This window comes from Bufo gargarizans, chromosome 1 (assembly GCF_014858855.1).
Source record: "Bufo gargarizans isolate SCDJY-AF-19 chromosome 1, ASM1485885v1, whole genome shotgun sequence".
NCBI lineage: Eukaryota > Metazoa > Chordata > Amphibia > Anura > Bufonidae > Bufo > Bufo gargarizans.
In genome coordinates this window covers 363,007,045-363,021,966 of record NC_058080.1, presented here as the reverse complement: position 1 = coordinate 363,021,966, position 14,922 = coordinate 363,007,045, and the positions used below count along the sequence as shown (strand labels likewise).

Here is a 14,922-nt window from a genome sequence, read left to right as displayed (position 1 = left end):
GGCTGTTTATAGGGCTGTGACATCACAGGGCTGTCTGGCTGCATGGCATTTTGCGTGATTCCTCGTTTCCAGAGTTCCTTGCTCCCTGTCCTAACACGTGCAGCAGCCATTGTAGGAAAAAATGTGATTTGTTGCCACGAAGCGTGAGGAAATTTGGATTCCATGCAAATCTAACCTTTCCTGAAAATGCCACTTCATCAACTTTGATTTGCTCATCTCTAACTTTTTCACAATATTCTAATTTTTGGAGGCACTGACTTTTCATTAGCTATAAGCCATAATCATCAACATTAAAATAAATAAACGCTTGAAATAGATCATTCTGTATGTAATGAATCTATAGAGTATTTGATTTTCACTTTTTAAATTTAATTACTGAAATAAATTAAGTTTTTGATGATATTCTAATTTATTGAGATGCACTTGTATAACTCTAAATAGAGATGAGTCAACTACTTGAAATTAGTTTTGAGACAAATTCAAATGAATTGTTTAGTAGATTCAATTTGGGTATAAATTAATTGAACCTGAACCAAAAATGATCACATTGCCCTGAAAAGTTGTATGCAGCACTCTAAGGCCTCCTAGGACTGTATCTGACCCCTTTCAAGCTTTTTATCGCCAAGACAGCATTAGTAATATTAAAGTGACTTATATAGGTATGGGTAAACTCATGGTAACCAGTGGTAACAAACGGCCTGTTTAATAATACACTGCATTATTCAGATTTGCTATGCTTTTAAAATAACAAAATCGGTCCAAAAGGAAGATGCCTGCTGGAGTTTGTACACATACAGTATCAGAAGCAGCAATGGCTTGTTTTTAAAAAGCAGTCCAAAAATTATTCCTTTTTGGGGTTTGGCAACAGGTTTGTTGTTTTGTTAAATAAAATACAAATATCAATATAAATATCTATATTTTGTCCCCGCAAATACATGTGCTGGTGACAATATGTCTAAGTTCCTGGAAAGTAAAGAAAGGTGAGGTGGTGAGGTGTGGGCAACAACAGATGGATTCAAGAGAGCATGTGCGGTCTCTGACCAGGTAGATGAGTACCTGATTCTCACAATGTTACCACTGAGAGCTTATTATGTACCCAGCCAGCAGATTGGGTGGCCCTCTGGGCATCGGTCTAGTGGGAAATTTTCCTGTAAGGTCTATGGCCAATCCATCCCTGACTCAAGGTTCATGTGATCCTTCCTTGTCATCTTCCCTGCCCTGCTATGCTGTCTTCTGATCTGTAACATGGAGGACTCCATTTTGGGCAATTGGTCCAAATTAAATCCTAAAAGTTTCAGATTCACTGGGATCCCAAAAATTTGGGAATTCTAGATAAATATTATTAATTAAGAATTGATTCGATTATCTCTTCTCATATCATGTCTATGAGCTGTGTGCTGCGATTGGCCAGCACTGCAGCAAGGGACACGCCTCCTACAAAAAATTGGTCCAATACAACAGATGGAGCTGAGACACCGGAGCCTATACTGGGCGAACGGAGCGGCGCCCAGGCATACTAGTAAGTGCAGGGGGACCCCTGGGCGCCACTCTGCCCACAGATAGAGTTAGTTTTTAGTTTGTATACGAGTGAAAGGTCCTCTTTAAGTACAGGTAGAATGCTATTGTTTAGTCACTGGAAGAGCGTGAGTCATTAAGGGTAATGGGGTCATTTATCAAACTGGTGTAAAGTAGGACTGGCTTTGTTGCCCGTAGCAACAAATCAGATTCCACCTTTTATTTTTGACAGTTTCTTTAGAAAATGAAAGGTGGAATCTGATTGGTTGCTACACCAGTTTGATAAATGACCCGACAAGTCTTTGTGACACGAAGAGTTGTCATTATTAACTCATCTCTCCATTCACCTTTTACAAACAAAATCAGTGAGTCAGTGGAAGCATGCTTAATTATTTTCTGTCTTAGAATCTCCATTATCCTTATTGTATGTCCCCAGTTTGTACATCTTGGAGGGGAAAGAGGAAAGTGCGAGTAAGTGGAGTTACTTTTTAAATTAGGATCTTCATTGCTTAGATTAGCTGTATCTGTGGCAGAAGAACAAGGATAATTATGTATAACGTTACTTCGATATAGTTCTGAAAAACAACATGCCACATTACTACAGATGTTGCCCTTTAGTTGGCTGGATTCTTGCATTCAGTAGTCATATAACTCCATGATAATCCATTCACACTATAGGTTGTGATTGTGGTAATATATGTACACCAGATTAATTACAAGTGAAGTTTGACCCTTTCTTTAAACCACCTAAAAAGATTTATTATCCCTCTCTAAGCTCAGAACTTTTGCTGAAACATGTCTATAGGGGAAGCTTTTATAGAGAGCTAGCCCCACTTGCTTACGCTTTACCATAATTGTCACTAATTACAAAGCAATGACAAGGTGAAATTTGTGTAAATTAGACACTTGAATACTAATTTGTTATTAGCGCAGCAGCTACTTAAGTACTTTGATTGCTGCAGAATCACAAGGGACAAGTGAGCTTGCTAATTACACTGGCCTGTATGGAACACACACAGGGAGAAATGTACGAAGCGGTGATAAGTTAGGTCTCTTGCTAAAGGAAAACAGAACTATTTCAAGTTTGAAGGAACCTGTTTACCCATGGGGTTAAGGCTTCTTTGTGTAGGAAGAAAGCTGCATCTGAATTCTGAATTTCTTTACATCTTCACTATGTTCAGGAGCAGACTGTAAATGTCTGGTTCCCATACAGGTCCATCTGTTCTCCAGACTCCTTCATAAAGCCATTTCCTCTAGGAGGTTTGTGTTACTTTTATCATAAGGGCACTAATTGCATTACAAACACTCTAGTACCTAGCTTGTCCACCTATGGTATATGAACCCCAGTGGATATACACTGTGGACCAGATTTGTATCTGTGCGTAGAATACGTCTACATAGTAAAGCCAACCAGTACTTCATATGAAGTTAGACAACTACCAAGCACGCCTCAGATTTATCATCCAGGTTGAGCCACTGTAATAAATCTGGTGCATGTCTAGGAAGCCTGGCTAAGGGGGTAATGTATCAAGTGTGCTGTGGCAGAAAATGTGGGGGATTGTAGCTGTTTTGTTTGTGGAGTAGGCATTTGTAGCAAATGTATTATGCATATTTCTGCACCATTTTTATGTCTGTTGGTGCAATGCACAGCATAGTGCATTTCCTAAGGGTCAGGCAGATATGTCTTGGGTGGGGCTTCATTTTCGGTCAGATTTATAGTTTGCAAATTATTGCCCAAAAAGTCATGTCAAAAGGTCCCCAGTGTACTCCAGTCCCCTGGTGACATACAGACTATTGGAAACCTTTATTATATATTAGGTTAGATTTTAGATGGAGAAATCCATAGGTATTCTGTGCGACAAATGTAATAAATGGTATGCAACATTATAAATTTGTCCCCCCCAAATAAAGACACATGCAACCCATGAAAGACTCTCCAAAAAATGAAAGCAAAATATTGCATGTTACATAAACCCTTAAGTTTACACCATCTATAGTATTACTCAAGGGACTTCATTCATTGTGCTTTAAATCAGTACAGCCCGGTGAGTAGGGCGTACTGGACACATATTGGATATTTGGTAATGTATTTGAATATTGTCTACAATTCTTATTACTTAGAGAATCATATGCAATGTGTTTTTCCTAAATTTATATCAATATATAATCTGAGATGTAAATGTATATCAGTGGGATGTTGTTATTGGTCACCTTAGCATCCTATTACATCTCAGGCACTGGGTTTGAGAAAACTCTGATCCCAGCTGTTAACCCTCTCAGTGCCATGATCAAGCCTGATCACAGCACTGTGTCAAGATGGAACACTCCCCCTTGGAGCTGTGATTGACAGACAAAGGTCCCCAGAGATGTCTCTTGTAAAAGTCTGTTAGGGCATACCAGTAAATATTTATATACACAGGCATATAAGTTAAAAATAATATGTGCAATCAAAGACCCTTGTGCAGCAGTGAAGCCACTAAATAGAATGGGGTCTCAGTGTGACTTGTAAGTTGCCGTGATGATGACTCCAGATTTGGAAAAAATCCAGCAGTGTTGGATTTTTTGCCATTTTGGGGATTGCAGTCATAGCAACTTGTGAGTCACCCTGCAACTTAATTCAGTTCAATGGCTGCACTGCTACACAGCGATCTTTAGTGTCAGATGACGCAGTTCAGATTGCAGTGTTGCCCCAACCTAAAATTTGTCCTACAAAAGCCTCATGTAGTTGCACTGATGCAAAATTTAATACCAAATCCAGAGATAAATAATTTGGAAGCCGTAAAATATTTTTGTCCTAAAGACAGTAAAAGAGTTCTCTATCAATAATGATCTGTAGGATATGTCATCAATATGTGATCAGACACAGGGCACCCTTGTCCATACGTGGTGTCTGATCGTGCAGATCAACGCCATTCACTTGACCACCTGTTCACGCAAAGTTGTTACTTAGGTTACTTACTAATTATTCTCATATTTTAGTCTAGTGTTTACAGAAATTAATGCTGTCATATCTCTGAGGCTGTTCATTTATTCCGCATGCTGATTCTTTTTAGCTGTGTATAATTACATAATGATAAGCAATTCAAATTTTATTTAAAACGTTTAATCTTGTCTTAAACAGTAAGATAGCCTTAAAGCCCCTTTGCATAGACCCACATAGCAGGCATTTACTATGGACCCCACTGCCCCACCCAATTTCCCAATATGCATGAGTCAGTCACTCCCAGACATGCATAACACAACCCACAACACCCCAGTTCTCTGATGAATTAACATTTTTATGGAAGAAGTTTTACTTAGATATTGTAATAAAAAACATTGGTCTCCACCAAACCCACTTATTCCACCTTCTATGGTGGAAAAAGTGGGAACAGATGTTTTGCAACTATGGCGCTCATTTTGAGCACTATATTTCTCACTATATAAGTAGATAAATCTCCTTCTCCTCTACTATAAAGATGTTTGCATCCAGCCACCACTAGGGGGAGCTCAGTGAAGAGGAACATATATACTTACCATTGATCTCTTTACACAGAGTTTCTCCTAGTGTCCACTACATGAAAAAACATTGTTTTCTTGTCTAGAGAAGAGGAAGGAGCTCAGCGTTTGAGCCCCCTGGCCCCAGTAGCAGTCACTTGGTCTGCCTACATTGAAGGTAGACCACCATCCCCGATAATTGCCTTCTTGCTACAGGTTGAGGATGAAGGCCTATGCAGCAGCCACTGACTCCCCAGGGAGTCATCAGAGCTAGAAAAACCATCCCTGCGCTTTGAATCCCCTATGTGAGAAAAGTGCATACAAATATTAGTTACAGGAAATGTTACATGGAGACGAGAGATCTCCAGAGTGATTGCTTATCCCCATACACATTCATTGTTTCTGGACAGCACAGCGCTGTGTAGACAGCATGATCTACTGCCCAGATGATAATTTAGGTGACCGCACGAGCAATGCTTTCACCCAGTGAATGAGTGTTTGATCGATCATTGGTTGACCTTTAGACAGGGCAATTAGTTCCTAGGAACGCTCCTTCAAGATAATTGCCTCGATCATTGGCCTTTGTAAAGGAGCCTTTACTATATAAGAATGTTGTGCAAAGTCAGTGTCCACAAAAATCAAGCAGATTTACAGAAAGTTCTGTTAAAAGTGAAATAAAAACGTTGCAATATTATAGTACTGACACTACTACTAATTTAGCATACTTTCACACTAGCGTTTTTGCTGGCTCCGGCAGGGTTCAGCAAAAATGCTTCCATTACTGATAATACAACCGCCTGCATCTGTTATGAACGGGTCCGGTTGTATTATCTTTAACATAGCCAAGACGAATCCGTAATGAACTCCATTGAAAATCAATGGGGGATGGATCAGTTTTCTATTGTGTCAGATAGTGTCAGAGAAAATGGATCCGTCCCCATTGACTTGCATTGTGAGTCATGACGGATCTGTCTTGCTCTGCATCCCATGATGGAAACAAAACTGCAGCATGCTGTGGTTTACTCTCCGGTATATGAACGCAACCAAATGGAACGGAATGCATTTTGGAGCATTCGGTTCAGTTACATTTTGTCCCCATTGACAATGAATGGGGACAAAACGGAAGCATTTTTTCCCCGGTATTGAGACCCTATGATGGATCTCAATAACGGAAAGTTCTGTTTAACTCCTTAAGGACCGGACTCATTTTCACCTTCAGGACCAGGCCATTTTTTGTAAATCTGACCAGTGTCACTTTATGTGGTGATAACTTTAAAACGCTTTGACTTATCCAGGCCATTCTGAGATTGTTTTTTCGTCACATATTGTACTTCATGACACTGGTAAAATGGAGTCAAAAATGTTTATTTTTATTTATAAAAAAATACCAAATTTGCCAAACATTTGGAAAAATTTGCAAATTTCCAAGTTTCAATTTCTCTACTTCCATAATACATATTAATACCTACAAAAATAGTTATTACTTTACATTTCCCATATCTATACTTCATGTTAGGATCATTTGGGAAATTACATTTTATTTTTTGGGGACATTACAAAGCTTAGAAGTTTAGAAGTAAATCATGAAATTTCTCTGAAATTTTAAAAAACCAACTTTTTAAGGACCAGTTCAGGTCTGAAGTCACTTTGTGAGGCTTACTTAATAGAAACCACCCATAAATGACCCCATTCTAGAAACTACACCTCTCAAGGTATTCAAAACTGATTTTACAAACGTTGTTTACCCTTTAGGTGTTCCACAAGAAGTAATGGAAAATAGAGATACAATTTCAAAATTTCACATTTTTGGCAGATTTTCTATTTTAATTTTTTTTTTTGCAGTTACACAGCCAAACAAAACTCAATATTTATGGCCCTGATTCTGTAGTTTACAGAAACACCCCATATGTGGTGGTAAACTGCTGTACGAGCACACGGCAGGGCGCAGAAGGAAAGGAATGCCATATGGTTTTTGGAAGGCAGATTTTGCTGGACTTTTTTTTTTAACACCATGTCCCATTTGAAGCCCTCTTAATGCACCCCTAGAGTAGAAACCTAAAAAAAGTGACCCTATTTTAGAAGCTACGGGATAGGGTGGAAGTTTTGTTGGTACTAGTTTAGGGTACATATGATTTTTGGTTGCTCTATATTACACTTTTTGTGAGGCAAGGTATCTAGAAATAGCTGTTTTGGCACCGTTTTTTTGTTGTTGTTATTTACAACATTCATCTGACAGGTTAGATCATGTGGTATTTTTATAGAGAAAGTTGTTACGGACGCGGCGATACCTAATATGTATACAATTTTATACACATTACACTTTTTGTGATGTAAGGTGACAAAAGAATTGTTTATTTAGCACAGTTTTTATTTTTTATTTTTTTTACGGTGTTCATCTGAGGGGTTAGGTCATGTGATATCTTTATAGATACAGACGTGGCGATACCTAATATGTCTATATTTGGGGAAAATGACGTTTTCGTTTATTTTTACTTGAAACTTTACATTTTTGGGGGGGGGGAACTTTAATTTGTAAACTTTTTTTTCACTTTATTTTTTGTTCCACTTTGGGACTTCAACTTTTGGGGATCTAATCCTTTACAATGCATTCCAATACTTCTGTATTGGAATGCACTGGCTGTGTGTATTACTCATACAGCTTCTGGCCTGTGAGATCCAGGGGGCTGGATCTCACAGGCACGTTACAGGAAGGCAGCGGCGATGCCTCAGGAAAGCATCGCGCTGCATTCCATGCCATCGGGTCCCCCCTACAGCCCCATGGGGACCCGATGGCACGGCCGCCACCGCCACCCGCAACATGAAAAGCCGCAAACCGCAGGTCTGAATTGACCTGTGGTTTGCGGCGATTGCCGACACGGGGGGGTCATGGGACCCCCCCGCTCATTTAGCCAAGGTGCCTGCTCAGTGATTTGAGCAGGCACCTTGTCCCAATCACTGCCCGCCGCGCGGCGGTGATTGGAAGTACACAGGGCGTACAGGTACGCCCTGTGTCCTTAAGTACCAGGACAACATGCCGTACCTGTACGCCCTGTGTCCTAAAGAGGTTAAATCAACTGTCATGGAGAGTGTAATGTTCTGGCCAAGGGACTGATCTGGTCCAGTTTGCCCTGTTGGTTGATGTTTTAATGATGTGCAACCAGGCTTATTGTAGAACTTTAAAGCAAATAACAGAAACTTTGAATAACAGTTGCATGTATTGTTATAAAATATAACATTTTGTATAAAAATTTATATATTTTATCTCCTAGCCTCCACCCCTCCCAACTTGGTGGATAAACCTTGTCTCAGGCTGAAAGTTTACGTACGTCCAACAAGTAAGTATCTTGGGGGGAAGGGGGAATTTTTGCTTGAGTGTGTGTTGGTGTACTTTGTGCCAAATGTATCAATTGTTGCATGTTGTTTGTTAAATTTGGTTAATCTATAAACACTGTTGTCTAAAATGGTATTGCAGTTTTTGTATGCGCCCACATGATTAGAGTGAGATTGTGACTTTTTAAGTTGCAGTGATAAATCTGGAGTGAACCTAATTAATGGGCAGCTTCTAAAAGTGGTAGGAAAGTGAATATCTATGTTAAATGGCATCTGTGAACAGATTTGTAGCTATGAAACTGGCTGACCTGTTGCATGTGTGTTTGGCAGCTAAAGGCATCTGAGTTGTTCCCATGTTCATATGTGCCCACATTGCTGAGAAATATTATGCTTTAATACATGCAAATGAGCCTCTAGGGGCGACAGGGGCATTGCCATTACTACTAGAGGCCCATCTCTCTGCAGTTGGTGTGCCCTCTGCACTAAAATCATCAGGGTCAGGAAGCGTAAACTTAATCATGTCTGGCCCTGACTTCTCCTAATGTCAATAAAAGTGCAGAGGGCGCAGCAGTTGCAGAAAGGGCAGAGCCTCTTGGTGTAATGGCAACACCCCTGTTGCTCCTAGAGGCTCATCAAAGCTTCATTTTTCTCAACAATGAGGGCACATATAAACATGGGACCAACACAGGTGCCTTCAGCTGCCGAGCACACATGCAACAGGTCAGCCAGTGTCATAGGTACAAATCTACAGACAGATGCCTTTTAACATAAACCACGCTGACTTCCCTCTACCCACTTTTCAAAGCTGGAGTGAGAGGTGTAAGGGTACTTTCACACTTGCATTGTTTGATTCCGGCAGGCAGTTCCGTTGCCTGAACTGACTGCCTGATCAGGCAAACTGTATGCAAACGCATGTTATTTTTTCTGACTGATCAGGCATTTTTTAGACTTATCAGGATTCGGATCAGTCTGAAAAATGCCTGATCAGTCAGAAAAATGCATTGCAATACCGGATCCATTTTTTCGGTGTCAACAGGCAAAACGGATCCAGTATTTATTTATTTTCTCATTTTTAAAGGTCTGCGCATTCCGGTATTGGCACTAATACATTCCTATGGAAAAAAATGTTGGATCCGGCATTCAGGCAAGTCTTCAGTTTTATTCACCAGAGATAAAACCGTAGCATGCTACGGTTTTTTCTTTTGCCTGATCAGTCAAAATGACTGAACTGAAGACACCCTGATGCATCCTGAACGGATTGCTCTCCATTCAGAATGCATGGGGATATACCTGATCAGTTCTTTTCCGGTATAGAGCCCCTGTGACGGGACTCTATGCCGGAAAAGAAAAACGCTAATGTAAAAGTAGCCTAAAAATGCAAAAAGTCGCAAAAAAAGGGGCAAAGCCCTAATTCATGGTGTAATAAATTACCCCCTTGTGTTTTCTTTCCATTGTACGCATATTTCTGGAGAATCCTTGATGTGATCCTTGGATCTCATGGCCGTATGTCTGGTGCCAGTTCTTTATGTCTTGCCAAATATGACAAAGAGTAAAATGTGAAATTAATTTGCCAAACCTTGAGCTTGAAAATACAGGACAAGATGTAATAGACCCCATACAGGCCAGTAGGCAGACTTGATTTTTTCAATCTATAGAACAGAAAATACATGGGTTCCACTTCTGTATGTCTTGAATTTCTCTATTGCTTCTCAGCATAATTTATAAACACGTCAATGGGGTACTTTGTATGCTTTTTGATAAAAATGCATAGGCTCACTCACCATGACAAGGTGACCTCTTATGAGTGGGTCCTTACTCTAATTTGGGAAGTGCCACCAGGAACACTACCTCTGCAACACAACACAACAAGACCAAGCAGCCCAACAGCAGCTCTCATCAACCCACAGCCATAACAGCCACCATGCAGCACTTCCCCATGTGAACAGATCTCAAAATCTCACCTTTCCATGTGGTCTCAAAAAACAGACTGAGCCCATGCAGGTAAGAACCCTTAGGCCCCTTTCACACGGGCGAATTTTCCGTGCGGGTGCGATGCGTGTGGTGAACGTATTGCACCCGCACTGAATCCTGACCCATTCATTTCTATGGGGCTGTGCACATGAGTGTTGATTTTCACGCATCACTTGTGCGTTGAGTGAAAATCGCAGCATGCTCTATATTGCGCGATTTTCACGCGACGCAGGCCCCATAGAAATGAATGGGGTGCGTGAAAATCGCATAGCATCCGCCAGCAAGTGCGGATGCTATGCGATTTTCACGCATGGTTGCTAGGTGACAGTCTATTCACTGTATTATTTTCCCTTATAACATGGTTATAAGGGAAAATAATAGCATTCTGAATACAGAATGCATAGTATAATAGGGCTGGAGGGGTTAAAAATAAGTTAACTCACCTTCTCCTCTTCATCGCGTAGTTCCCGGTCTCTTTACTTCTTGAATGAGCTGTGGGCTAAAGGACCTGTGGTGACGTCAGATCACATGCTCCATCACCACGGTGATGGACCATGTAATTGGAGCATGTGATCTGACGTCACCACAGGTCATTTAGCCCACAGCTCATTATTCAAGTAAAGAGACCGGGAACTACGCGATCAAGAGGAGAAGGTGAGTTAACTTTTTTTATTTTATTTTTAACCCTTCCAGCACTATTATACTCTGCATTCTGTATTCAGAATGCTATTATTTTCCCTTATAACCATGTTATAAGGGAAAATAATACAATCTTCAGAACATCAATCCCAAGCCCGAACTTCTGTGAAGAAGTTCGGGGTTGGGTACCAAACATGCGCGATTTTTTTTCACGCGAGTGCAAAACGCATGACAATGTTTTGCACTCGCGCAGAAAAATAGCGCATTTTCCCGCAACGCACACGCCTCTTATCCGGGCCAAAAATATGATGCCCGTGTGAAAGAGGCCTTAGGGCTGTTTCACTCGAGCGGATGCCGTGACATCCGCTGCGTGAATGACAGCCAAGACCCGATGCGGACAGCAGAAGCACGGAGCAGTAACATGACTGATAATGCTCCGTGCCTCTCTGTGACCTCTTTACTATGAAATCACAGTGAGATAAAGTTGTCAGTGTGATTTCGTAGTAAAGAGATCACAGAGAGGCACGGAGCATTATCAGTCATGTTAATGCTCCGTGCCTCTGCAGTCTGCATCGGGTCTTGGCACGCTTTCACGGAGCGGATGTCACGCACGGCATCCGCTCGTGTGAAACAGCTCTTATGTGCATTTTTTCCACATGGATTCTCATGTAGAAAAACTGCAGCATAATGCAGTACCAGCAAAGTGAATGAGATTAGACAAATCTCATGCACACTTTTCTTTCTTTTCATGCGAAAATTGACCTGCCGTGACGATTTTTAAATTCACTTAATGTGAATTCTTTGTGTGGATTTCAACCTTTTCAATGCAAGGGTGAGATCTGCAGAATATCTGTATGAAGTCTACACCAAAAACCGTGGTGTATATTTGGTGCAGAAATACACAGAAATCCATAAGAAAAAAACATGGAGATTTTCTGTTTTGAAACTTGCACCCATGTGCTCTCAGGGTACCCTCACACGTGGCAGAATTTTACACAGCAAATTTCACAGGTGTGGATTTTACAAAGTTGCATTTTAGTTGTGGATTATGCTGTGGATTTTCTTGTGTTTTTTTTTTTTCATAACAGAATAGGATGGATATTTGTGAATTACGTTACAGATTTCTGTGCGGATTACATCTCCATTAAAATGAATGGAGACATGGGTTGGTGGAAGAGTTCTGCTACTATAAAAATAAACAAAATTAAAAAACCATAAGAGAGTGGTGGTATTGTGCTGCTGTTGTGGGTCTTGCTGCCTGCATGTGCTATGTTGGTCGACATGTGGAGTTATGCCAAATTAAAGTAGGGGCCCACTCAAGAGAGGCCATCTTGACTTTAGTGAGTGGGCCTTTGCATTTTGATGAAGACATATACTAAGTACTGTGTGTATGATGTGTAGATGTGCGATCCATGTCTTTTATTTACAGATTGGCACACTTGATTTTGTGTGTCTTCTCCACTTCCACTTATGTGACCAAAACAGGAGCCAGCTGTCACACAATTGTCCAATATAAAGAACAGAAGTGGACTTATTGGAGGTCATTTACATAACTTGTATGCAAGTTTTCTGGTGTACAAAATGTGCACATTTTTATGCAAATGGGATTTTTGTGCAAAAGTTTGTGACTTTTGAGTTCCTATGCTAAGCATAAGGGTTCCCAATCCCAACACATATACTATAATGTAAAACACAAAACTGGTGTAATTGTAACTTTTAATGTAGCTAAGCTCCTAGCTGGTGTAAATTTCAATTTCTGGCTGACAGACATCACAGAAGGGACAAATTTATTAAGAGATCTTGGCTGCATCTTGCTCAGATGGCCTTTTTATTAGGACTGGCATATGAAATGTGAGTCTTCAGATCTCATGCCCACGACCGTTGTTGTGTTCCGTTCCGCAAAACGGGGTTCCGTTGTTCCGTGATCCGTTTCCGTTTTTGTTTCCGTGTGTCTTCCTTTATTTTTGGAGGACCACCAGACATAAAGGAAAGTAAAAAAAACTCTAAGTCAGGTTTGCCATGCAAATGATAGGGAAAAAACGGACGCGGACGCACGGAAGCGGATGACAATCTTGTGTGCCTCCACGTTTTTTTGTGGTCCCATTGACTTGAATGGGGCCGCAAACCGTGTTCCGCAAAAATAATAGGACAGGTTATATTTTTTGGACGGACTGGAACCACAGATCACGGACATGGATGACAAACGGTGCATTAGCCGAATTTTCAACGGACCCATTGAAAGTCAATGGGTCCACAGAAAATCACAAAAAATTGAACAATGGACAAATAATGGAACAACGGAATAAAACAACGGTCGTGTGCATGAGGCCTTAGGGAAAAGAACCCCATTGTGTGATTTATTTAGCCTCCATTTGGAAAAGTCAAATGGGGACATTTATCAAATGTGTTTGACATTAAATTGTTGCATTGTTGGCACACATTTGCAGTAGTGCAAATTTTGGAATCTTTAGGCCTCCTGCGCCACCCTGCACCACTTTCAAGAGTGGAGTGTGGTGTTGTATAGATCACTTTTATGTCTCATTTATCTTTTGTGACTATTTTAAAAGTCAAAGAAATGTAGCATCTTTACATGAGCCATCCCCCTAGCATACTTTCACTGTCTAGACACAACCACATTGCAGTTGAGCCAAATTTATTGTTACTGAGCTAGATTTCCATAAATTTGGTATAGGTGTGTATAGCAACTCCAGTCTAAATACTTATCTCAAATACACCCATAATGATAAATCCCCCCCACAGTCTATAGAATGTGATCCCAGCTTTAGTCCTTGGAGTGAGGTAAGGGAGAGAACACTGAAATTCCAAGACGTACCAGTGGGACTGTTCCAGTATATCCAATTCAGTAGGCTTATATATATTGTGCATAAGGCCTATAAGTGGTGTAAGTGCTTTAATAGATGTGCCTGAGGAGTCATTTACTAAAGAATGGCGTTTTACACTTTTTGGAAAAGTGACGAGGGAGTAGAAAAAACTTAAAAGTTGAGAATTTTGAAAACAATACAATATACAATATGCAAATTTTCTGCACTAAAAAAAACTGCCATAGAACATTACTTGAATCCCATGGTGTTTTGTAAATTGGGCTAGTGAAAGGTAAATACAGTATTTCCTTGTATAGTACTCATGGAAGGTATCAACCGTAGATGCACTCCTGTAATTATGAATTCAACACAAACCATGATGATCTCTAACCTTTGTGTTTTTTTTCTTTTTAACCTCAGATGATTCTCTTTACGAGTCTCCGGAGCCTATCTTCACCAGCAATAATTCGGGCCTAAGTCTCAGGGTCCCTCACTCCAGCCTTGGTTTTCTTCTGTTTTGGACTATCATAGTCTTGTAGCTATTTGATGGTGAAACATCAGCATACAGAAGAGGGAGAAAAAAGGAGCAAAGAAGAGACTGACATCTGGAAATCTGGAACATTTGTATGAGACACAAACAGAAAAGAAGTGAATTTCCCTCATGAGAACAGTGTGAGCGATCTTGATTTCTGGTGACATCTAAATGAGGGCAAAGCTTTGCTGATTAAATTGGGGCCCACAAGCGCAGGTTTGCTGGAATTTGGAGCTTTCCAGTAACTTGCTTTTTACATTTTCAGACCAAATGTATAGTCTTTTTATTTTGTATTCTTAGTATGTTTCCTGCTTTTGCACCAGTAGAACAACATAATTGTGGAGATTCTTTTCCAATATGTATGTAATGGGTTTCGGCTCACTCTAGCTATTCTGTCATCTGACATTTCCTTCCATTCACCTGTCATATTCCATCCCAATTTCTCTACAAACAGTATGGATTCATATTGTGAAATAATTTGTGGATGTGTAAGGTGCAAATATGGAGGGACCAAGATTAGTTATCGTGCCCCTGTCTCCAAGACCACATAAGGCAGCCAAAAAAAACACACAATTGTTTGTCTTCTGTAATAGCTTTCTAGAGCTTCTTTTCACTCGGACAGAAATTCACACCTAA

At 40.4% G+C, this 14,922-nt stretch overlaps 1 protein-coding gene across 1 annotated transcript in view; it reads left to right on the top strand.

Annotated features, from left to right (window-relative positions):
* EFNA2 (ephrin A2) overlaps positions 1-14,330 on the top strand; it is a 203,950-nt gene extending 189,620 nt beyond the window's left edge. The window contains exons 3-4 of the mRNA XM_044283616.1: positions 8,262-8,327; positions 14,175-14,330. Of these exons, the coding sequence (XP_044139551.1) occupies positions 8,262-8,327; positions 14,175-14,293 (185 nt within the window). The 3' untranslated portion in view covers positions 14,294-14,330. The remainder of the gene's footprint in view (positions 1-8,261; positions 8,328-14,174) is intronic.
* The last annotated feature ends 592 nt before the right edge of the window (positions 14,331-14,922 follow it).